The 25,939-nt window shown below is 44.8% G+C and overlaps 1 protein-coding gene across 1 annotated transcript; it reads right to left on the bottom strand.

Annotated features, from left to right (window-relative positions):
• Positions 1-5,988: 5,988 nt before the first annotated feature.
• On the bottom strand, positions 5,989-8,387 carry LOC124700871 (stem-specific protein TSJT1-like). Its single transcript, XM_047232931.1, has 5 exons — positions 8,197-8,387; positions 7,395-7,635; positions 6,458-6,578; positions 6,118-6,335; positions 5,989-6,020 (listed from the first exon to the last, which is right to left on the bottom strand). Exons 1-4 carry the CDS (start codon positions 8,385-8,387, stop codon positions 6,145-6,147), a joined length of 744 nt encoding a protein of 247 aa, XP_047088887.1. The 3' UTR covers positions 5,989-6,020; positions 6,118-6,144.
• Between the last annotated feature and the right edge of the window lie 17,552 nt (positions 8,388-25,939).

A 25,939-nucleotide genomic window follows, 5' to 3' on the forward strand; every position in this document is an offset into this window, starting at 1 on the left:
GCTCGTCGGGTAGAATTTGCTCTTGTATTGGTCACGGCGGCATGTTAGCCCCGCCGAGCTGACGCCAAAGGAGAATTCTAGCTTCCCTCCGCAGTGGTTAGGACCCACCCTGTTGGCACCAGGACGCGGGTGCATGCCTCCGTTGCTTGATGCCGTGCGAACGGGTCTTGTGGAAGAGAGCCGATGAGGTCGGCTTCGAGGAGGACCTTGGCCTCGTCAAACTTCTTCTCGAGCTCGCCAGTGAGGTCCTCGTAAGTGACCGGAGTTTCTTCTGCCGCTTCTGATGAAGACGGTATGGTGTCCTTCGCCATCTCTGATGTGGATAGCGAGAGGGTTGTCGTTGAAGATTTGTCGTTGAAGATCGTCCCACCGGCGTGCGCGAATGTGTTGGCGTCGAAACCCACCGGCGGGCAGCGACCGGCCAACACGGTAGAGCCGGGAACGACTAGGGCTGCGGCCGGCCCCGGTCCCTCGCAGCGACGGCCCGCAAAGCCTCCTCGGTCGCGCGCCGATGCTCGGGTCGCAAGGGCGTGCCACCCGACCTATACCTGGCCAGGAAGGTGTGGATGATGCCTCGCTTAGTTTCCTCGCAGGGCACACACGTACACGTTAAATACGAGCCTCGATCGGCTCTCGAGTTGTCTCGTGAATCGGCTCAAAGAGCCGATCCACCCACGGTTCGTCCAAGGTGGCCGAATATGTGGTGGTCCTGCTTGATCATGGTAAAGCTAATGAGATCCACGACGATGTGGGGTTTTCACCGCATAATCGGATCATCCTACTCTAGGTTGGGCCTCGCGCTCACGCACGGCGATCGTAAGCTTGCCCTAGATGAGGCCTAAAAACCAACACAAGGTTGATCCTCGGAACATCCCGTCTAGGGCTCGCAAACGACACCCTACGTGCCGCTGGATCCTCCACCCCTTTGTAAGGCCTAACTATTGCAGATATTAAACTAATCCTTGTAGAACAAGGAGCAATCGTAACGGATCAGATCTACTAAACTATGATCAAGCGGGGTGCCGCCCCTGCACCCATGATGAGGTACAAGGACGGCTAGATGCGCAAGGGTTGCACTACGAAAGCATGCAGCATGAAGAACAATGCTAACCCTAACACATCTATGATAACTACGTTGCTCGCCATCAAAAGCGCTTCAGTACGAGCAACGCATGAACAACGTAGGCAGGCTTGTGCTGCCTAGATCGCAAGATGCGATCTAGGCAGCATGACGCTTACCGGTAGAAACCCTCGAGACGAAGGAGTTGGCGATGCGCCGAGATTTGTTTGTGGTTGAACGTTGGTTGTTGTTTATTCCATAAACCCTAGGTACATATTTATAGTCCAGACGGACTTTCTAATGTGGGCGTGCACTAGACCGTGCACGAGATAAACTCTAATTTCTACGTAACCTACTATAAAGATACACGGGCCAACTAGCCCAAACTTGATACACAAGGCCGATTCACATATCTGTCCACGCATATATCTTCAAGCCCATCTTGATCGCGGCCCACCTCTGACCTGGTCAAATTCCGGTGATAACAATATCCCATACCTACCCTAGGGATATTTAACGTCAAGTGTGTGACCCTACATGTTCGAGAATCCGTGGACATAATCGAGAAACCTCTCCGATCAATAATCAATAATGGGACCTGGATGACCATATTAACTCCCACATATATAACAAAGATCTTTTATCGGTTGAACCACGATGTCAAGGATTCAACCAATCTCATATTCCATTATCTTTGTCTCATGGTATTTTACTTACCCGAGATTCGATCGACGTTATAACCATACCTAGCTCAATCTTGTTCCTAGCAAGTACTCTTTACTCATACCGTGATACATCATTCTCTTGTCTCCACCTCATAGTTGCTTGCTTGCAAGTAATATAGAATGTGTGTCATCTGAGCGGGCCTGAGTATATCTCTTCCTTACACGGATGGACATGCAACCCAACAAGTACTTTCTGACATACCCAAAGACACCTTTATGAACACCCAATTACAAAATGGCGTTTGATGCTCTCAAAGTATTCTTCTGGTACTAGCTAGGGATTCGCATAATCTCATGGTCCAAGGATTGATATATTTAACATTAGAAAGGTATAACGATTAAACATTGATACGATCATATTGCTTTTCTTATTTAGGTCGTGTCCATCACATCATTCTCCTAATGACATTACTCTATTGTTAATTGACACCACATGTCTATGGTTAGGAGCCTTAACCATCATTAACCAACAAACTAGTCTAGTAGAGGCTTACTTGGGACACAATGTTGTTTATAAACCACACACGTATTAATCTCGTTTAATACAATTCTATCATGAGGTATAAACATTTATCATCAACAAGGAAATATGATAATTACTTTATTATTATTGCTTGTAGGACATATTTCCCACATATGCCCATGTAGAGCCCTCCAACCAAAGATTTTGATATTCGCTAGTATATATATTGAGCTTCTGTAGCTTTTTCCACACAATACTGACTGAGATCTTGTCACACTGAGAGCTCTTCTCTCCCTACCGGCAAACTGGCAGTCCCATTCAACATGGTGTGCTAATCAAACAGTGAACATGCCATTGCTAATATGATTCCTATCCACAAAATCATCCATGCTACTAGGGGCAATGGGGATCTCCAAGATGTGATTGGCTTGAACGGACTAGAAAAGCGTCTAATAAGTTCTTCATCATACATGTTATTGGATTGATAATGCCACATACCTTGATAGCAACAATGTTTCCTCCCGGTGTAGTCATCATTCTCGTTTGGTTTGTGGGTATCCAAGTATCCTTCCATATATTCAAATGTGTACCATAACCAATTCTCCATATACATCCACGTTTAAAATTTCCCAAACCACCAATAATACTTTGCCACGTGAAAGCCGACTTCAACTTTGCTTTGAAAAGATTACCATCCGGGTAATATCTTGTTGTCAACACTCTAGAACAAAGAGATTCAGGTTATTCAACAATCTGCAACACATTTTAGGCAATATTTCCATATTAAAAGTATGCAAGTTACGGAAATTCATTCCTCCTCTCCCTCTCGGGATGCATATCTTCCAGCACACCAACCAATGCATTCTCTTGCGGTCATCATCATCACCCCACAAAAGCTGCAAAGTAGCATCATTAGTACATTTGCATTTTTTTTTTTGCCTCCATCAAAATGAGTGAATCATCTGGAATTAGAAGATGCGAGATCATTGGTTCATCCATACACTCTCACACCCGTTATTTCCTCATTATTCTCCGCACATTTCAGAATGCTCGAAATCCCTTTTGCGCAAAGAAGAAACAAGTAGGTGATAAAGGATATCATTGCCGAATGCCCCTCAATGGAGTGACTGCCTGATACATGTAAAATGTATCCATGAACTTTGGTATATCTGAAATGATAGTCTACGGTATATGCATGATATGTGAGGTTCCTTACATGTTTTACATTGCTTTATGAAGATTTGCATAAAATCCCCATTTAATTGTTTTTTTTCTGAGGGACCTTACAAATATCAAATTGAGGTGAATTTTTTTTTGGCACATGAGAAGATGAGAAGATTACGACAAGAGAGGTCACATGGGCCAAGATATAGGTTGGCCCATGATGAGGCCTTTCGGCTTGGTTTTGACGCCATCCTATGAGTTTTTCCATATAGACTCCTATATATACGTGCCATCTGCGGATTCACGAGGAGGCGTCCGTCAATAGAGAAAACACATAACAAAGAAGTTATGCGAATACCGAGAGGGAAACCTCGCTGTAGTCGCCCCTGGTTGTTTCTCCGCCTCCATTAAGATCGTCATCCCACAACCATGATGGGGAGGGAGTAGTTCACCTTAGAACTATGGGTTTGTGGAAGTAGCTTGTATCATCTCTCTTTACGATCTTCACGAATTAGTATCACATGAGTTGTCAACATGATTGTGATCATCTATGTAACATCTTGATGGTGGATCTTTTGTTATAAGATGAGTTTGATGAAGTACTATATGTCTGATGTATTGATAAATGCATATTTTATCCTGTTTGTGCATGCTATATTGTGATCAAACTTTTGTGCATGAATTTATGAGGAAGATGTGTGGATTATTTGAAGTAATTTGGTGCTACGCATATTTTTGAATGCTAGTTAGGTTTTTACCCTTTTCCGTTGAATACCTCAGTAGGGATAAAACCATTATGTATGCTATTGTTCATCTAGTGACTTTCTAGATGACCTCATTTGCTCAAGATAGTAATGCTAAGTCCACTTCATGCCCAAATATTTAAGGTAATACTCTGTTTAGTCCTAAACATGGTTCGAGAGGATATCTTTGCAAGCGAGTATTAGTAAGATGTGTTGCATCATCTTTATGGTAGCACATGATGTTTATATCTGTTGTAATAATTTTATTTTGTGCGTCATCAATGTCTTAAGTAATTGTTCTGCGTAGAGTTTTTTGTTGTTGGATTTAGCTTGACATCAATATAATATCCCCGTTTTTTAAAACAAGCCACATTTTTTTTGAAAATTTAACCAGTGTTAACTTTGACCAAAATCATACATAAAACTATTAAAAATGAAAAATATAATATTTGCTAAATATAAGTATGTAATATATTCATTGTATATTTAATTATATTTAATGATACTGATTTGGAACTGTAGATGTTAATATTTTTTTGTATAAATTCGGTCAACCTTTACATTGTTTGAATTTGATTAAAACTTATACGCCTTCCTTTAACAAACGGAGAAGTAGCATTTCTATTTATCACAAAAATTGCATTGGCAAGCTAATTAAGGCGTAGGCGATCAATCTGCTCCTTCAGTTATACGCGATCTCCATCTACCACACGTCCACACTGCACTGCGCTTTGGCCTGGAAGAACAGTAAGCTAACGTGACCAAGTAGATATGTCCCCTGCAGGCTGCAGCATCTGGGATTCGTTCACTCATCCAGCCACTAGTATCTCAACAACACAGACTTCGCAAATTACTGGTGAGATCAGGGGGAATGTACGGAGAGGGGATTCGGTGCACATGGACACCAGTGCTTGATGTACTTTCATATTTTTGAAAAATTTAAAACTTTACATTTCTATGTATTTAAAATTATGGCGTTAAATATATAAATAGATATGTAAAGAAGGAGACTACACAAAAAAGTTCTGGTAAAAAATACTTTGTATTTCGAGATATGTAAAAAAACAAATTTCTAACATAAATATATACTATTTTAATACTGTTGTACTATCCAGAAATTTATCTTTTTCATATTTCTCAAAATACAGCGCATTTTTTAACGGGACTTGTTTGCACTTGTTTGCATATATTTATACTGTATATAACTATCTATATATTTAGCACCATAATTTTTCAGAGACATATGAGTGTGAGATTTTAGAAATTTAAAAATTTGAAAGTGCATAGAGCGCTGGTGCCCATATGTTAAAGACACTTTCCGGATCGTATGCAGCATCTACAGCAAATGCCTGACAGTCCGTTACATCCAACACTGTTTCAGCACATCACTGTTAACAGCAATATGCGTTTTTATTTTTGCGAAGGAAAGAGGGGGTCAACAAGACAACTACGCCAGTGTATCATTCAGTTAAGAGTGCTACCAAGTGTATGTGGATACTTCTAGGATGGGGATACCGTTAGAGCCATGTCACACTGTCACTGCATTTTAATTCATGCATATCTTTGGGCGCAGATGTTAATTCAAGCCGTGTGTCAAGTATTAGTACAAGACATCATTGCATATATATGGACTCACCGAGGGACCAGAAAACAACCAAGTTGGATAATGTGCTATATAATCACTGCAGTGAACATAACACATATTCGCATAACTGCAGGCTTTCTGCTACTTTATTTGGATACATGTACAACTCCTCACGCTAACCCTTTCTTCAATACTTTGTACAAACAACTGTTTCCTCAGATATTACATAAGTAGTAACATAGATATAGCGGTAGTATATAACACAGGCACAAGGCTGATCCTGCAGAAAACATTGTACATGGCACACACCTGAGCATAAGCATCCCAAGAAGACCAATTATATCGGAGTGTAATTGTAACAGGGTTCCAAGACATACCGTATGCTTCTGACGGTATCTGCGGATTTAGTATTGCGAAGACCAATCTGCAGCACTGCCAGTTCTAGGAATGCTGGCGACATCCTTCTTGGCCTCTGCATCGACTGCGTAAGTTGTGCCGCATACTTCACCTCTGCTGTCGACCCTTGGCACCGGCTTGACCTCGTTCAGAGGATGCTCGTAGCTCTGCAATCCCCCAGACGTAGTGAAGAAGAAACCTGACGAGGAAAGCAGCCGGTGATCAGAGGACGAGAAAGAATACTAGCTGCACTTTTGATGATTTTGAGTTCTCAAAAATACTTCTGATGATTTTGGTTGGTTGATTATGATTATCTCATACCTTTGGGGAATGGCGCAAACGATTTTCCACAAGCATTCTTCACAATTTCAGCATCGTCAGAGACGACAAGATGACCCACGGAGTCAACTCCCCAGTAAAATGGGACGCCGCCATCAGCATCCTATAAGAAGATGCAGTAAGGACCAACTGATGGATACACCATAATTTTGTCTGTCGCTTGTTGTAAAATCCTGACATGTACAATGCTAGACTTGCACAATGAAGATTTGGTTTCAGATATAACAAAGGGATTTGGTGTAGCCTACTCGACGGTCGGGTGGCGATCTTACAGAACTATGAAGTATGAACTAACGTCATCTATTATTATCTGAAGGCATATTTGGCCGGGGAGGTAAAGACAAGATATGGTCGAACATTCTGATGAGCAATGTTATGCTACACAGGCCCCAGAAATTCAGTAAATATAGGGCAGCCATTTAACACAACTACTCATATTAGTAGAATATCAAATGGATAGCTTCTATATGCGCCTGATGTTTCTATGGTTGATGCATGTATCGACCTTAACTGATCCATGATTGTAAACTTTGGCTACATTATACTTGCACTTTTAAATAAAGTAAAAGCCGTGTGCATCATTTGATGCAGAGGCTGGGGCGATGCTCCCATTCCGAATTTTTTTTAACACAACTACTGAACTACTACAGGCAGTTAACTCCATATATAGATTATCATTGAACCGACTGACAGTAACGGCATGTAAGAATTCTCTGTTAAAAATCTCTAAAAATAAAAATGCATTACGATCATTGAGCTGATTATTCAAAGTAAGCACACAACTAGTACAATCCTAACAGTTACCTATGGCGGTTCTTGTTTTTTGTGAACAAGGTATCCTACTAGAGCTTGCACATTACTGAACTGAATTTAGTAGACACATATCGACAGGATGAGAACCCAAACAATATTCACTTACAGCAGCCATGAAGACCGAAGTGGTGGAGCGATCATACAGCGCAAACGCGAATTTCCCATTGAAATCTCTGACGACTTGGTCTGCAGGGTAAGGTCCCCTGTCCCTCAGGGTTCTGTAAGCCTCAATGACGATGTTGATCTCAGTCGCAACTTTGCTCAGCCCGTACTGCTGTTTCAGGACAGCGATGTTCTCGATCGCGCCTTGGAACAGGCAGAATATGTCGTCGACAACACCAAACAACCTATAGACATAAGCCATCTAGTTAAATTAAAAGAAAGCACACAGCAGAGACCTCAGATCACAAACATTCCCAACAGGCCCAAGGTACAGAGTTTGTGACATAACTTGGCAGGATTCAGGGGAGAGTCCTGTTTTTTATGGTGCTGGTGCAGGGAGCAACATCTCTTACCAACAAACTAGTGAGAACTGGCACCGTACTCAAAGTTCCTGCCAATTTAGCTGTTCACTTGCGACACATGAGCACAAACATGAGTGCGATTGTTGGTTGTTTACAATTTGCCGACATGCATGGTTCAGATTTCAGAAGATCGAAACACTAAAGCACCTCACACAAAAGCAGTTCATGTAGTGTGCCATACGCACTAGGCAGCGACGTATTCTGGTGTTCAGAGTTCAGTCATCACTCAGGATTGGGTGTTTCAGAAAGAAATGGAAGAAATCGATCACCAGAGAGGAAAACAGCGAGACCAACCTTGTTAGTTAGTATCTAACACTGCAAGTCTGCGGCATCTTACGACCGATCATCATGTATAAGATGCTTGCAAAAGCAGAATTCCGTTACCTGGGGAGGAAGGGGCTCTGGTCGTGGGACGAGTACGCCATGGCCGCGGCGTCGCCGAAGCTGACGGTGACCGCGCCCGGGCGCGCCTCACGGAACCGGTCGGCGAGCCCCTCCGCGCCGTTCCCGGCCTCGCCCTGCTGCCGCAGCCCCTCCGGGCTCGGCGCCACCTCCCTGCTGAACACCGCGAGCATGGTCTATCCCGAGCCGGAGCCTCGTCGGCGCGTGGTGCTTGGCGTGTGGTCGTTCGGGCCGATGCTTCCAGTGCGCTCGTAGTCGGGCAGGTGTTTCGTGTCGTGGCGAGGACAGGGACGGGTAGCTATCTTTATACTGCAGCGGCGGCGGTACGTGGCCGCGGCGGATGGGCGGCGGCGGGAATGCGGCAGAAGGGTCGAGACGGATCTGCACCGTTTGGAGGGAGCGGACTGGTCCGCATATTGGGAGGAACAGAATGGGCCGAACCAAAGCGAACTTTGTAGTACTCATATCGGAAGGAGGGAGTAGGTATTTTTTTTGGATAAAAAATGCTTTATTACTTAAATTTAAGTAATACATTCGGTCTCTGCATAGCTAGAATGCAAATAGCCCTTTTTGACGTCAAGACACACCGACAAAAAAAGTTATAAGAGTATGTAATCTGAAAAGAACAAATCACTAGACTGTAGGAGGCAAAATCATTCGATTATGCAGCCACCCATGTTGGGTAATAAAATCTTTCGCCGTTTCCTCCAATCGTGAAGACACCTCCGTAAAGAGATCGCGGTCCTCCAAACGTTGAAGCGACGACCATAACAGAGCAACGCCGTACATCGGTAGATGACCTACATAAGAGAAGATTTTTTATTATCAAAAATCTTGTCATTTCTACATAGTCAAAGCGACCATATCACGTCAATCGCCCCCACTCTAATAAGAACTCTAAACCTAGCTTCCACTTCGTTTAGCCAATTACCAAAAATATTTGCAATGTTTTTCGGAGGGTTTTTATGGGGAGAATTTCACTTCCCGGCCTCTGCAACAACTAGGGATGCACACAACCATTAAGTATGAGTACTAAGATTTTTAATCTTGGTAAAATTAAAGCATAGTACTTAAGATAAATTGCATGAGTAGCAGGTCTAGCTGGGCCTCAAGTATAAATAGGAACCTAATTCACGTTCGTGAGGATTTGAACTCAGGTGCTGGGTTTGTACATCCACTCCCCCAACCAATTGATCCAGGAGTAGGACTTATACTACACGAAGCGATCTTTTTAAGGTTTAAGTATATTTTGGGTCTCTCATGTGTTGCAAAAGTCTAAATTTAATTCCTCAACTCTGTTTTGGTCTAAACTCGTCCTCAAACTCTTAAGTAAGTCCAATTTTAGTCCTTGGTAGCGTTTTAATGATGGTTGATTGCTTTTTGACTCTTTCTTTGCCACCTAGGTCAGTTTTGAACATGTTTAGTCCACGTAGGACCATCTCACTTTGATATCAGTTATGCAATTAGCATTACCAATGTTCACCGACGAGATCATGATCATGATCATTATCCGTTTAGTGTAGTAACACTAACTCTTCCCCAATACCTAGCGGCGGTGTCTGACACTATGAGAGCGGATAAGCCGGGCGAGAAAGGCAGAATCGGCAGACATGTGAGAGCTTTTGGGTCAGGAAGAAATGCAGAGGCGGCTGCACCAGCGAGGACGGTTGCACCAAGAGAGAAATACGGAGGAGGCACACACGTATGTTAGGGCAAGGGATTTCTTCTATTTGTTTATTGGGGATAAATGATCCCACGTACTTCCACGTCCCACCAAAATTGTCTCAACTTTATCAAAATTTGGATGTATATACCTACTAGATAGTGTCTAGAAGAAGTAGATTAAAACCAGCTAATTTTGTCTACGATGGCAAAAAAACAGAGTCAAAAACCAGTCAAGCATCATTAAGTCGGTGTCAGGGACCAAAATTGGACCCAATTAAAAGTTTGAGGGCAAATTTAGACCAAAACGGAGTTGATGGACCAAAAATAGACTTTTGCGAGACTTGAGGGACCAAAAGTGCATTCCACGAATAGTACTCGATTCTGAAATTTGGCACAAATAATACTTCCTTGGGCTAGAGTTTCGTGAGAAGTGGATATCGACGAAGGCTTCCCTGCGGTGCCAGACTCCTGATGTCCTAGCAGGGCGACAACAGGAGTCGGGCTTGCCTTTCCCAAAAGTGAGGTGTCGGGCAGCCGTTCCCGAGAGCTGGGCGAGACTAGTTGGCACGCAGGCCGATAGGCGTTGTTGGGCCGCCGCATCCCGAGACCGAGCCTTTCGGACAAGCCGTTTCTGATTAGAGCCTGGACGCAAATAAAGCCCCTGCGCCAGACCCTTCTCTTTACTCGCGTCCAGTTCTCTCACATTTTCCTGCTGCTTTGTTTCCATGCTGCTCTCTCTCATTTCCCTCATGTTCAAGCTATATGTTGTCCAATATTTGGCATTTTATGCAAATCTAGTAGCTAGAACAACAAGAAAGTTGTAGAAACTCCGATCTATTAATGGGTTAGTTCGTGGACGCATTGGTGGTGGTGGTGGTGGTGTTGGTGTTGCGTGGTGGTGGTGCTTCTGCGTCGTGAGCGGGTGATGGTGTCATGAAGCTTGACTACTAGTGGAGTTGGTTCGCAAGCTTCAAGGGTAAACCCTAGTCCGTCTCTTATGCGTTAGTGGATTTAGTGGTAGGTGGTATGGTCAGGCATTTATGTTTACGTCAGTCTCATTAGTTTACGTACATATATTTTTAGTTGGCTCGGTAGTAAATATTTATTTAGTTCCTCTGTTATAAATTATTTATTTAGTTGATTCGGTAGTAAATATTTATTTATTTGGTCAAGGTTTGTAGTTTTATTTAGCTAGGCTGTTGCGGTTCTTTTTTTGACGAGTTTGAATTCTATATAGGTGAGCAGACATGTCTGATTTAATGAAATTTATTGTTTACTGCGGTCATGGCAATGTCCGAACAACTTCGGTAGGAACTGACTTGAGTGAGTTTCATTATGTTGAGTTGGATTTGTCGAACCCAAAGACTTGACGCGTTTGTCAATTGAAGGAGTGGTTGACAGTAAATTTCGGGCTTAATCTTCAAACATACACTATGGGTGTCCATGCTTTGTAGAGCAACACAACTACAAAAACATTCTAGCATTTGAAGCCGATAGATCGGACCTCTCAGTGAAACATCTGATGTTGGAGGTAGCAGTTTTCAATCTGGGCAGAGTATTCGTGCAGGAGGAGGTAATGCCGGTAGTGGCGAGGCTCATGGCGATGAAGAAGAAGAGTACATGCAGAACATGATGGAAGATGAAGACCATGATAGATTAGAGGATGATCTCAATTCAGATCCATCGAATGAACCCGATGATTCAGACGTAGATGAGAATGAGGAAGAGGTCCCGATCGCCTCTTCATGTAATCAGGATTTGTCGGACTCAATGACCGTGGATGACCGTCATTATTCTGCGGAGTATCACATGAACAAAATCTCAATTGGGACGACATATTCTCACAAGAGACATCTGCAGGAAGCAATGACTCAGTGGGCAATGAACATGCAAAGGGTTTTCAGAACAACCGTTTCAACTCATTTTTTTACAGTGCTATGGAGTGATGACAGTTGTCCATCAAAGGTGCGCGGCTACTGTCCGAAGTGGCACACCGAGTGGATTGTGAGAGACTTCGTGTTGCACACTTGTGTCATTCAGAATATGCCGGTGGATCATCGAAACCTTACTTCCACTCTGTCGGCTCAACTATTGTACATAGAGATTGTGGATACCAAAGCGATGGAGGTTAGCGCCATCCAGAAAAGAGTTGCTTAAATATAAATACAAAATTTCATATGGCAAGGCCTGGAAGGCTAAGCAGAGGGCACTGGAGAACAGATTCCGGTCCTTCCTAGACTCATACGATTGTGTTGTCCGTCTCCTCCAAACATTGAAGGATAGGAATCTGGACACCTATGTGGACATACAAGATTTTTGAATACCGGAGTTTCCTACTGTTAGGGTTCTGCATCGGCTGTTCTTCTCATTCAGTATATGGATCAAGGCTTTCAATCACTGTCGTTCGGTGTTGTGTGTAGATGGCACATTTCTAACATGAAAGTAGGAGGGGCAGGTTTTGACCGCCATTGGAATGGCGGCAACAATCAAATCGTGTCACTCACATTTGTTGAGAGAGAGAACACTTCGAGTTGGTTATGGTTCTTCAGGCAACTAAAAATAGCAATGGTGAAAGATCGCCCAAATGTGTGTGTGCTCCACAACAGGCATGCATGTGTATGTGCGGCGATCAAGATGCTCAAATAACCAGGCCCAACGAAGAGACGCCATGGCAGAACATGCAGAGCCTGTGGTGCATGTGTCATCTGGGGGCCAATTTCTTCTCATAGTTCAGGAGTAAGAACCTTATGAACCTGTACAAGAAGCTTTGCAAGCAGACCAAGAATCTAAGTATAATTTCCTCTACTGGATGAGTTTACTAAGAAACATGTTAAGCAGCGGAAAGCCACGCGAGCAGCAATAGTAGCAGATCATGTAGCAGCTGTAGCTGCACATGCTACATCAGTTCCACCACTCACAGAGAAATCTTCCGCGTCCTTCACCTTCGCTAATGGCAAGCTTGCATCCTTCTTCTTGCTCGGTCTGAAGTCCTGGTACAAGTAAGGCACAATCATGCTAGCAAAGTGTTGCCAATAGAAGAAAGGGGGTAGAAGAAAGGGAGAGAATCATTGGTACTTCAAAACAATCTGGCGGCCTCGGTTTTTTATAGACAGACGACAAGAAAAATTGGTGGGAATGAGTTTGGCGGGGAAAGGGGTGGCAAGAAAGAGGATGGTGAGGAAGAGGGTGGCAGGATATAGGTTCCGCGGGACAAGGAATTGCGGGAGAAGGGTGATGGGAAATGGCTAGTTGAAGAGGAACAAAAAAGACACTCCAAAACTTGGGTACGCATAGCCTGACCACATGAATCATGTGGGCTTGACCCGATCTCACAATTTGGGGTAGCCATGAGTAGCTGGGCTATTCCCGATTTCTGCCCAGGCTGCTCTGCGTAGAGGCTGGCCCACGGGATCTGGATTTTTTGGGCAAGGCTAACCCGATAGGTGCCATTCGGGAAACGCTAGCCCGATGCAGTATTATTTATGTCAAATTTCAGAATTAAGTATTATTCGTGAAATTAAGGAAAAAAATATATTAATTTTAAAAAAATTGGCCTATACGAAACCTCTAGCGTATCCCGGGCTGCCCGGTTTGGGTTTTCTTTTTTCCAAACATCAAAACTTCTGATTTCGAAGTTTCATAAAATTCGAAAAAATACATGGACGTAGAGAATATTGTAATATATCAGCGTGTAAATTTTTAGATTGAAATACATTATAGTTCGCCTTCAGTAAAAATGATAAAATCTCACAAAATAACAAATCTAGATTTGATACACTTTATTTCATTCTGAAAATTTACACACTTGTAGATTACAATATTTTTTTTATCCCATGGTATTTGTTTTGATTTTTTTTGACATGTCTGAAATAATTTTTTATAGGTTCAGAAAACGGCATACCTGTAAGCGGAGCTACAAAAGTCCAATCTCATGAATGCCGAAAGTACAAACTCGGTATCAACATCCGAACCGAAAGCAAAAAAAAAACAAGTACAGATACATAAACAACTAATGCAAAACTTAAGAGGTAAACGAACTCATTAGAAACACGTATTCAAATGCCAGCAGAACTGAGAACCAACCTGAGGTTAGGTGGTTAGGAGGGTGGTTGTACCCCCAACCCACCAGAGTTCAAACCCCAGGTTTAACATTTGTGTGTCCCATAAAGGCGGAATTTTCATTCAGTGGGAGGCAACATTCCCATCGACAGCGAGGCGCCTGTGGTGACTTCGTCAATTTCAAGATCCAATTCGCCGGCTCAGTCTTCCGGAAGTGCTCATAGGGATAGGATGTGTGTGTGCGTTCATAAGGGTGAGTGTATGCGCGTGTACGTGAGCGTCTGCGTTGTTTTTCAAAAAAAAAATGCCAGCGAGAACTGAAACAGCTACGGCCGCTGTCCAGGCTCTTAAGGGAAAATGAAAGAGGAACATCAAGAAAGTCCGTGTTTAAACCTTGTTACGTTTGTGCACGAAACACACTTATCGTAGGTGAACTATTAAGATGTAGTCAGAACACTGTGCTCTTTGTTGGTTGTAGTGCTCATCAAGCGTGCCACTCGGTGCAACACTGTGCTCTTTAATTAGCATGAACAATATGCATACAAATGCTGCTACAACGGAGCAGTGTCCTCGCTTGGTTCTTGCTGGGCAGAGGAAGTTGGTGCGGACACTTCTTTCAGCGTGTAGAGATCGTTGCCGGAGTCGTCGCGCTGGCCGCAGTACCCTCCGGGGCTGAGGCTCTGGCACTGGCAGCAGGCCGTCAGTTTGTGCAGAAAGAAGTGGGCCACCTCGCCGCCGCCAACAGCATGGTGCTTGACGACGGCGTTGAAGGCCGAGTTAACGTCGAGTAGAAGAATGCCTTCCATGGCGGAGAGCTTCTCGGCGAGGCGTTCGTTGTGGAGCGAGGCCGCCTGGTTTGCGAGCTCGTCGCAGGCATTGTAATTGGTCGAGAGAGAGAGGGACGGCGCGCAGCCCATCGGGTGCATGTTGTTGACGAGCACCCGGCGGACTCCGATGCTCCGGAGGCGCTTCGCTGTCGCGGCGATGTCCGTTGTGACGTTGTTGACCAGGAGGGCGACGTCGGCGAAGGCCGTGGTGTCGGCGGTGACGCGGGCGTAATCGTTGCCGGAGACGGCGTGTTGGAGTTAACCTTGTTGCATACATATTTAGTCTCATCTTTATCCTTGATTGCATAATGTCATGTGTTTAGTTGCTGGGTTAATTAAGTGCATGTAGTAATGGCAGAGGAGCAGACTGGCAAGAGAGTACAGCACTAATGATAGAGAGAGTGCGGTTCAGTGGCTAGCTAGTTTAGTACTTGCATGCACGTGAATTAGCCAAGTATTTGTTAGTAGGAGTCAGCTGCATGCAGGGATCAAAATGGCCGAGTCGCGTGGCCGTTAGATGAGCTTCACCTGTGTTAGTGCTGAACGTGTGTGCGTGGAATAAGAATCGGATCAAGCTGTTGTGTGGCTTGACCGTGTGTTGCATGGATTAGTGGGTGCGTATTAGCTGGGTTGGACCGGCTATTTAAGCCCTTGCAATCACCGTTATCTTTATTAAGTTGAGAAAAGGAAAAGGAGGCAGAAGTGTGTTGCCTGAACCTGCGTGAGTCTTTCTCAACCTCTAGCTAAATATATATCCTTTGGTATCAGAGCCTATTTCCGCTTGTGGTTCCTGTGCTGATGGCGGGAGACGCTGCCGATGGGAAGGCCAAGGAGGCGGAGCTCGCGATGAAGGCGGCGGAGGAACCGCACACTCCGCCAAGGGCACAGCTCACCGATGGCGGCGGCAGCAGCGGTCCGGGTGGTGGAGCGCGTGGTTCGGCACAGCTCCGTGGTGGCGCTGCCTCTCGTGCTGACCCGCACGAACTACTCCGATTGGGCGCTTGTGATGCGGGTGCAGCTGCAGTCCAACGGATGGTGGACGGCGATCGAACCCGGCATCTGCGACTTCCACACCGACCGTGAGGCTCTGGGCGTCATCCTTCGGGCTGTGCCGCCGGAGATGCTGCGCACGTTGGCGGTGAAGAGCACAGCGAAGGAGGCTTGGGACACCCTCAAAATCATGAGGTTGGGCTGCGAGCGCGTATGTGAAGCAAGGGCGCAGACTCGCCGCACCGAGTTCGAGAACATCCGCTTCAAGGACGGCGAGAAGGTGGAGCAGTTCGCCATGCGCCTCACCAGCATCATGCATGACCTGGAGGTCCTCGGAGATGGCGTCATCGAGCTCAAGGCCGTGCAGAAATTCCTGCGCATCGTGCCGAAGCGGTTCAAGCAGCTCGCCTACTCCATTCAGCAGCTGCTCGACCTCAAGACCATGATGGTTGAGGAGCTGGCTGGCCGATTCTTGGCCGTCGAGGAGGAGCTCGACATGGAGGAAGACGAGGGTGGCCAGCACGGTGGGACTCGCCTTCTCCTCACGGAGGAGGAGTGGCGTGCTCGCGACCGCAGCGGCGCTGGCAAGAAGAGGGGCACCACTTCGACATCCGCAAGGTTCGCTGCTACAACTGCCAAGTCTATGGGCATTACGCGAGGGACTGCACCGAACCAAGGAAGGAGCAGGCTCATCTCGCCGCTGCGAACGCCGACGACGAGCCGGCACTCCTTTGAAGGTCGTCATGGAGCTCCAAAATAAAGGACAACAAGGTTAAGAGGGTGATTGTTGGAGTTAACCATGTTGCATACATATTTAGTCTCATCTTTATCTTTGATTGCATCATGTCATGTGTTTAGTTGCTGGATTAATTAAGTGCATGTAGTAACAGGGACGGAACCAGGAATGAAATATAAGGGGGGCAGAACTAGCTAAAATCACATAAATAAGGAACTGCCATGGTTTCTGTTCAAAGGAAAATCATGAGCATAGGAGGGCGCAGCCCCCCCCCCCCCCCCCTCGTCCCCCCTTGTCTCCGTCCCTGTGTAGTAATGGCAGAGGAGCAGACTGGCAAGAGAGTACAGCACTAGTGATAGAGAGAGTGCGGTTCAATGGCTAGTTTAGTACTTGCATACGCGTGAATTAGCCAAGTATTTGTTAGTAGGAGTCAGCTGCATGCAGGGATCAAAATGGCCGAGTCGCGTGGCCGTTAGACGAGCTTCAGCTGTGTTAGTGCTGAACGTGTGTGCGTGGAGTAAGAATCGGATCAAGCTGTTGTGCGGCTTGACCGTGTGTTGCATGGATGGATTAGTGGGTGCGTATTAGCTGGGTTGGACAGGCTATTTAAGCCCTTGTAATCACCTTTATCTTTATTAAGTTGAGAAAAGGAAAAGAGGCAGAAGTGTGTTGCCTGAACCTGCGTGAGTCTTCCTCAACGTCTAGCTAAATATATATCACGGCGATGAGCGTGGCCGAGCTTTTCCGTGTCGACGTGGCTGGCCTGGGCGAGCGAGAAGAGGGTGTCCACTTGTTCGCTGAGGGTGGGCGCTTCGTGCGGGACGGTGAAGACATCGGATCCCTCGACGGCGAAGTTCATGCCGGTGGCCTTGCGGGCGTGAACTCCCAGCGCGCGCGGCGGAGGGGACTCGGCGTGCCCCGAGATTTTAGCTTCGTCAAAGAAACAGAGAACGATTAGGAGGGCGTGCATTGCCGGAGCTCGGAAGAGAGAGGGAGATGAATTCGATCGTGCTGGTTACATACCAAGGAAATCTGCCTCGACATGCTGGCCTGGTTGGAGAACCGGCCGCTGCCGGCGTAAGGGAAGTACCGTTGTCGCGCCGTGGGAGACTGCCGTTGTCGGCGAACTGGTCCCCAAAGACGAAGAGCGGCAGCGGATGGCCGTGGTGCCGCCCACGCCCGGCGGCATGGTGCCCACGCCCGGCCGGGTGGTGGGTCTGGTGGCCCAGCCGAGCCGAGCTGACGGCCGGCGAAACACCGTTGGCGAGGACGAGGACGGCGAGGAGGGACGAGACCCATCGAGGACGTGAGCTTCATCATCATGCGCTTGAGCGAACGGGCCGGTGCGTACGTGCTTCGGTGTTGCTGTCAAGGAGGGCGTTCATCTTAATGACATCAGCTCCGCCTTCAACCATCATGAAGAATCATCCTGACGAAGAGCGGCATCAAGTAAATCTTGTGCAACATGGAGTGCTGTGGACTACAAGGGTGAGGAGCATCAAGGATGGCACTCTTGTTTTACTCCCATATCTTACGAGACTAGTACAATATTGCAGTATACAATATTCTTCTAACTGCCATCTATTTCCTTGCGTTTCTTCATATGGAAGGCGACACATTACACTGGTGATGGAAATGGTGATGGATGCGACGCTTTATAGGCATTACGACATGGAAGCACGCTTTGCGCGTTACCTATCATCTCCTACTGCCATTGTGTGTGAGCTACTAATGCACTCACGATAACAGAAAGTAATTCATGCAGGTGAAGTGAATATAACCGTCACTACTTCACACACACACACACATTCTAGATTTTTTTCTGAGATAAAGTAATTTATTACCTAAAAAGTATTAATCACTACACCGCTTTCTGCATAACTAAGATGCACATCCTACCAATATCCAAGTGCAAATACAAAATTAAAAGTAAAGACTCGATACTTGAAATCAGCATGAAAGTGTATTAAATCCTAGGACGGTGGTTGTTCAATTCTGAGATTATGATGTCATCCATGTTGGATAATAAAGTCACTTATCGTTTCTTTCAATCGTGTAGACACATCCATAAAGAGGGCATGGTTCTCCATACGCTGGAGAGATGACCATGAACGGAGTAAAGCGGTGCACCAGTAGACAACATGCATAAGAATACTTTTTATCAATAAAAAAAGTTGTCATTTCTACATAGCCAAAGTAACCAAATAAATACTAGTAAAGGTGCACGTGCCCACGCATGTATTCTAATCTATAATAAAAGGATTTAATTTTAAATGTTATTTTTTAGCAAGTTAGTTTTAAAAGAGCAACTTTAAATGTATCTCATGCCTAGCCGTGTGAGGAGCGTGTGTTACACACGATCCACACACACACACACGCACGCACCCACATACACACACCCACACGCGCGCGCGGCGCGCACACACACACATCTTCATATGAAAAAAATGCACATAGCTAATTGACCATGAGGCTTGCTGAGCCTGGTAGCCGGTAGCTCTATGACACGGGTAAGTAAAAAAAAAGGACTATGTTTAGTTCGAGGAGCTATCCCTATTGAAAACCGACAAAATTTCTGATACTCAAAACTGCATTCAGAGCAAACACTGGGACATACAGTGACGTTGGCCAAATTCCAAACTCCTCAATATTTCAGCATGCACATCTCTCCAAATGCTAGAGAAAGTGCAGGCAACAAGATACCTTTCATGGCAAATCAAACTTAGGAAGAGGGCTCCGAGTAAACTCATCTTCATAATACATAACCTGAAACATATTGACATCTAAGTCAGTGGCACTATGTATCTATCATCTTAGTAAACCAACATTGCAAATTCAAAGCAGATTGGAAATTTGAAATAGCTTATATGTTATAGTTTTTTTTACATATATAGCATATTTACATGTTATAAGCAGAAATGTAAATTATTAACAATTAGCATGGAGAAAATCTTAAATCTTAAATCTTAAATGGGAAATTCTGAAGTTACATATATTTGGATAATTATGATACCATTTCAGCTACAAGCATGAAAAGCAAAACTTATAGCTAAGAACATAGAAGGTATATAGCAACAGTATACATGTGTTCATACACAATGCCATTTTTTCTTACATAGATATAGAGCATATACCCCTGGTTGAAATAGCTAGGAAAGGAACTCCTTACTTTATGACATAATAATACAAAAAATAGCTAGATCACCCTAGCATAGGCACACTACTAGAAAAAGGTCTAGCCATAAGATTGCTAACAGTGGCGCATCACTGTACAGGTGCTCCACTGCTATATAGCAGTGGCGCACCGAAAAGTCTCCACTGGTAGTCAATTACCAATGGCGCACTAGTGTAGTCGTGGGCCACTACTAATTGTAAAACTGGGTTACATATTGATCTAAAGTTAGCAGTGGCGCACCAAATATAGGTGCGCCATTGCTATTGCTGTCCATACCAATAGCGCAATAGATGTGGTGCGCCACCACACCCACCGCGCACGTGTCGCCACACCCACCACGACACCTCCACACCGCACCCACCCACCACACCGCACTTATCTCTCCTCCCAAACAAAGTGTCCCCGTCCCCGTAGATCCACTTTCTCTCTCCGCATCCCCGTCCAGAGCCCGATCGAGCGCATCCCCGCAGATCCACATCCCCGCATCCCCGCATCCCCATAGATCCACATCCCCGTCGCCCGCGCCCCGCCACGGCGACGCATCGGCCGCCCCCGCCGCCCCGCCTCTTCATCTGCGTCTCTGCCTACACGGTCCGCCAGCGCCCGCCGCTGCGGCCTGTATCGTCAGCCCCGCGCGCGGCGCCTCCACGGTCCGCCCGCACACGCCGCCGCGCCCTCCATTTGCTGCCTCCCGTGGCCTGCATCTGCTGCCTCCCGCTGCCTGCATCGTCGGCCCCGCGCGCGGCGCCTCCACGGTCCGCCCGTACACGCCGCCGCGGCCTCCATCTGCTGCCTCCCGCGGCCTGCATTGTCGGCCCCGCGCGCGGCGCCACCACGGTCCGCCCGCACACGCCGCCGCGGCCTCCATCTGCTGCCTCCCGCGCCCTGCCCCGCCATCCTCGCGGCCGCCAGCCAGCTGCCGCCCTCCCCGCGCTCGCCACGGCCTCCCCCATCGAGGACCAGACCGAGGACCAGCACGACCTGGCGGCGCCGCTTCACCAACCACAGACGATGGCGCGCGATGCATCTTCACCTGCTCACAGTCGTGCTGCTGCAGGCGCTCCTCCTGGCGTTGGACACGGAGGGCCTGGTGACCAGCGTGCTCGGGCTCCACCGGCGGCCATCGACGCCTCCCTCCGCCGTCCCTGTAGAGCAGGGACCTGATTGTTTTTTTCTTTTTCTTTTAGGGATTTAGTTGCAAAGTTATAGAATGGTTGTAATTTTGGTAGTGTAATAAATGTTGAATACATTTTTGTTTTCTTCCCGTGGTGAAACGAGAGAGCATCGTGCGAGCAGCAGAGAGCCACCGTACGAGCCACACATTTATTTTGTTCTTTTCTCATACTAGTAGTGGCGCACCTTTTAGGACCCTAGTGGCGCACCTCTAGATTGTGTCTGTAGGGCACGTCAATGCTACCTGTGGTGCGCCACTGCTATGTGCCATACCAATGGCGCACCATTGTGCGCCACTGCTAATAGTTAGCAGTGGCGTGATATTAGTGGCGCATCACTAGTGCACCACTGATAGCGAAAACCAGTGCGCCACTAATAAGCTGTTTTCTAGTAGTGGCAACATCATGTTAAATTTTCAGTGCATAAGAAGCCAAATCTCTCTATACTCTATTTGATGTACAAACCAAAAACTTGGTAAGTATGCACCTCTGTCCTCTTATGATTTGAGTAGCAGTGGAGTTTGATGGGGTTTGTAGCATACAAAACAAAAAAAATTCCTACCGCAAGACGAATAAATCCAAGATCTAATCTATGGAACACCCAAGATCTAATCTACAAGATCGAAGCAACGAGATTGATAAGATACTAATCCTTGAAGATTTCCAAAGCCTACGAGATCAGATCTCGTTCTTGATGTAGACGATCATCCCCAGTGCTGCAATCCGGCAGCACTTCCGTACTCGGTCGCGCGTACGGTGTCGATGAAGGCCTTCCTCTCCCCATTCCAGCGGGCAGCGGAGGTGTGGTAGATCTCCAAGGAATCCCAGCAGCACGACGGCGTGGTGGTGGTGGTGGAGAAGAATTGCTGCAGGGCTTCGCCTAATCCTGCGCATCATATGGAGGAGGAAGAGAGGGGGCGGCCAGGGTTTCTGGATGGGGTGCCTTGGCCGGCCACCCCCTCCCCTCTTTATATAGGTGGGGGGTCGGCCTAGGGTTTCCCCTAGGGCCCACCTACCCCCTTTGGCCGGCCACATGGGGGGGAAAACTCCTCCCCCAAGTATTCCCCCTTATCTCCTAATTTAAACCATTTATTTTAGGAGATAGATCTTATCTCTAGATTTAAACCATTTAAACTAGAGATAGATCTTATCTCTAAGGGGGGGGCGGCCTGGGCCCACATGTCATGGTGGGCAGGACCCACTATGACATGTGGCGCCTATGTGGCCTCTCCCGGGGTGGTGGGCCCACTGGTGGCCCTCTAGAACCTTCTAGAAGCTCCGGTCAAAACACCAGACTTTTTCCTGAACCCCGGAAAATGACTTCCCATATATGAATCTTATTCTCCGGACCATTCCGGACCTCCTCGTGATGTCCCGGATCCCATCCGAGACTCCGAACAAAAACTTCGGACTCCAACTCATATTCCGAATCTACTTATGCGACATCGAACCTTAAGCGCGTCACCCTACGGTTCGCGAACTATGCAGACATGGTCGAGACTCCTCTCCGAGCAATAACCAATAGTGGGATCTGGAGATCCATAATGGCTCCCACATATTCAACGATGACTTAGTGATCGATTGAACCAATTACATACGATGCCGATTCCCTTTGTCACGCGATATTTTACTTGTCCGAGGTTCGATCATCGGTATCTCCTTACCTTGTTCAACCTTGTTACCGACAAGTACTCTTTACTCGTACCGTGGTATGTGATCTCTTATGAACTATTCATATGCTTGCAAGCTAATCAGATGACATTCCACCGAGAGGGCCCAGAGTATATCTATCCGTCATCGGGATGGACAAATCCCACTATTGATCCATATGCCTCAACTCACACTTTCCAAATACTTAATCCCATCTTTATAACCACCCATTTACGCAATGGCGTTTGATGTAATCAAAGTACCCTTCCGGTGTAAGTGATTTACATGATCTCATGGTCGAAGGACTTAGGCAACTATGTATTGAAAGCTTATAGCAAATTGAACTTAATGACTTGATCTTATGCTACGCTTATTTGGGTGTGTGTCCATTATATCATTCACCTAATGACATAACCTTGTTATTAATAACATCCAATGTTCATGATCACGAAACCATGATCATCCATTAATCAACAAGCTAGTTATACAAGAGGCTTACTAGGGACTCCTTGTTGTTTACATAACACACATGTATCAATGTTTCGGTTAATACAATTATAGCATGAAATATTAACATTTATCATGAACAATAAGATATAACAATAACTAATTTATTATTGCCTCTTGGGCATATCTCCAACAGTCTCCCACTTGCACTAGAGTCAATAATCTAGTTAACATTTGTAAAAATATAACACCTTGGCCTTCTGGTGCTTATCATGTTTTGCTCACGGGAGAGGTTTTAGTCAACGGATCTGACACGCTCAGAAACGTATGTATTTTGCAATTCATTTGCGTCTCAACGCATCACTCATTTTCCAAATGAGTCGGCATTAACTGTATATGCTTAGTCCTCTGGTGGAACCTTAATTCCGCGATCTGAAATAAGTCACTAATATTGTCACACACAATATAGCTTCAAAGTTCTGACACTGTCGGAACTACACCAAGTTCTCAAAGAACTCCTCGACTTAACATCCTCAGTCATTGTCAAAACAATGACATAATTTGCCTTCATTTGTAGAATCCGTCACAGTATTTAGAACTGATCTAAATCTAGCATAGACTTCTTCTAGCTCATTTTGCTACCTTATAAACAACACTTAGCCTAATTGAGATTGAAATTTTATTTTTATATGTGACCAAACTAATATCGGTGCAACACCTTACAGCGATTTGTTTGTCACTTCCCCATATAAAAACTATATATATATATATATATATCATTGGTTCTTCTAAAGCACTCAGGGATATTCTTACTGTTGTCCAATGATCATTACATGAATCATTCTGGTATATGCTCGTAACACTTTAGAGCACAGGACATCTGACTTTGTACATATTATTCATGATCTAAAATCACTCATGTGTATTTACTCATCGAGTGTCAAATACACTCAAGTCTTGTTAAACCTTCACATGAAAAGAACACCTTCTTAATACTTCTATATTGAACTACTTCAATATCTATTCTATATACTTAAACTTAAACTTATTATGTGTTTCTATCTATCTTCATAGATCTTGACACTAAATATGTTTCAATTCATATCCTTTCATTGATGTTAATTCTCAATGAAACCTTTTAAATCAATTATATAATTACACTATTTATAATCAACGATATGTCATCTACATAAAGTATTATAAATATGTCTCAGACAGCTCCCACTTAATTTCTTGCAAATGCAAGCATCTTCATCGTTTCTGATGAAATCAAAACTCTTTGATTATTTCATCCGGTGAAGATTCCAACTCCGCGATACTCACTTCATCCAATTGAAGTTTGTATACCTATCTAGTATTCCACGGACCAGCAAAACTCTTGGTTGTATCTAGTATACATCCTTCATACACACTTCCGGTAAGGAATGTATTTCTGCCATCCTACTATCATATCTCATAAAAGAAATATGTAGCGATTACTAGAATAATCCACATAGACTATAAGCATTGCCACGGAAGATCTAATCTTATCGTAGTCAACTCTTTGAACTTTTTCGTAAACTGCTTTTCGATAAGTCAAGCTTCTTTAAGGATATTCCATCCAAGTCCATCTACTTTATAGATCCATTTACTTTCAAAAAGTATTCACCTATCTTGGATTTCATGGCGCATAGCCATTTTAACGGAGTCAGGGCCCATCATAACTTCTTTGCATGTAGTTGGTTTATCATTGTTCAAAAAACAATCCTTTGTCCACAAATCATTTATTTGATTACAAAATAAACCACATCTACAAGGTTCAATAAGTACTTTGATCTCCATGACTATAACACTTTGTAGACATGGCAGCCATGATCTTCGTAGTCGCTTCCGGAACCATTTCCGATGTTGTGCTACTCGATCATCATGCTCAGGTTCATAAACCTTATCAAGTTCTATTGTCCTCCCACTCAAATAGTTCGCTAGAAACAATTTCTTTGAAATAAGTAAGAAACATTGACAAACACTTTTGTCTTTGTCTTCATAGTGGAAAGAATTCCCAATCAATTTCATGGGATAATCAACAAAGACATTTATCCGATTTTGGTTGTAAACTCATTTACTTATGCTATGCATACCAAAATTTATGAAAGGACTATTTAGGGTTTATACCCATGCCATAAATCGTATGGTGTCATTTCAATGGATCATGATGATGCTCTATTCAGTGTAAAAGCGATAGTCTCTAAAGCATAATCCACAAAAAATATAATGGCATCATTTTATATTATCTCATCATTAATCCAACAAGGTTTGGATACGTCTCTTGGATACTCCGTCATCATTATGATACTCCAAGAAACGTGAGGTTGTAGAACAATTTCATAACTCTCTTAGATGTTCGCTAAAACTCGTAATTCAAATATTTCCACCATGATCCAATCACAGATATTTGACTTTTCTATTACGATGATTTCCACTTCATGCTGAAATTTATTTGAATCCATTCAAATGTTTCAAACTTCTTCCTTATCGAATATATCCACATATATATACTCAATTCATTGTTAGAAGTTTTCATGAAGTAGAAGAATCTCCCGCACACAACTATGCCCAGTGAACCATATACATCACTATGTATGTTTCCACTAAGTTAGTTGCACGTTCAACTATTGGCCTATGAACGGTATTTAAGTCATTCTCTTTAGAAGAGATTTGCAAGCGCCAAATGATTCAAAATCATATGACTCCAAAAATCCATTCAAATGGAGTTCCTTCATGCGTTCTTTTCTAACATGACCTAAATGGCGGTTCCATTAATGAGTGGAATTCACATCATTTGCCTTATGGCATTTTAGCGTCAGTGTTATGTATGTGTGTTTCACCATAAAGATTTATAATAACTTATCCATCGTACATGGCACTACAAGAAAAGTTCTGATAGACAACGTCCCAAAATCGTCAACTAAGGGGCATTTTTCGTCGCCTATGGGCCTAACCCGACGATATGGGTTCCGTTGTCGAA

This window comes from Lolium rigidum, chromosome 3 (assembly GCF_022539505.1).
Source record: "Lolium rigidum isolate FL_2022 chromosome 3, APGP_CSIRO_Lrig_0.1, whole genome shotgun sequence".
Taxonomy (NCBI): Eukaryota; Viridiplantae; Streptophyta; class Magnoliopsida; order Poales; family Poaceae; genus Lolium; species Lolium rigidum.

What these genes read in the sequence shown, in the direction of transcription:
- LOC124700871 (XM_047232931.1), bottom strand. Translation starts at nt 8,387, where the DNA reads ATGCTCGCGGTGTTCAGCAGGGAGGTGGCGCCGAGCCCGGAGGGGCTG. An exon ending in CAGAGCCCCTTCCTCCCCAG is followed by an intron (nt 7,636 to 8,196) that starts GTAACGGAATTC and finishes TTATGTCTATAG; the next exon opens with GTTGTTTGGTGTTGTCGACG. An exon ending in CTTCGGTCTTCATGGCTGCT is followed by an intron (nt 6,579 to 7,394) that starts GTAAGTGAATAT and finishes ATCTTCTTATAG; the next exon opens with GATGCTGATGGCGGCGTCCC.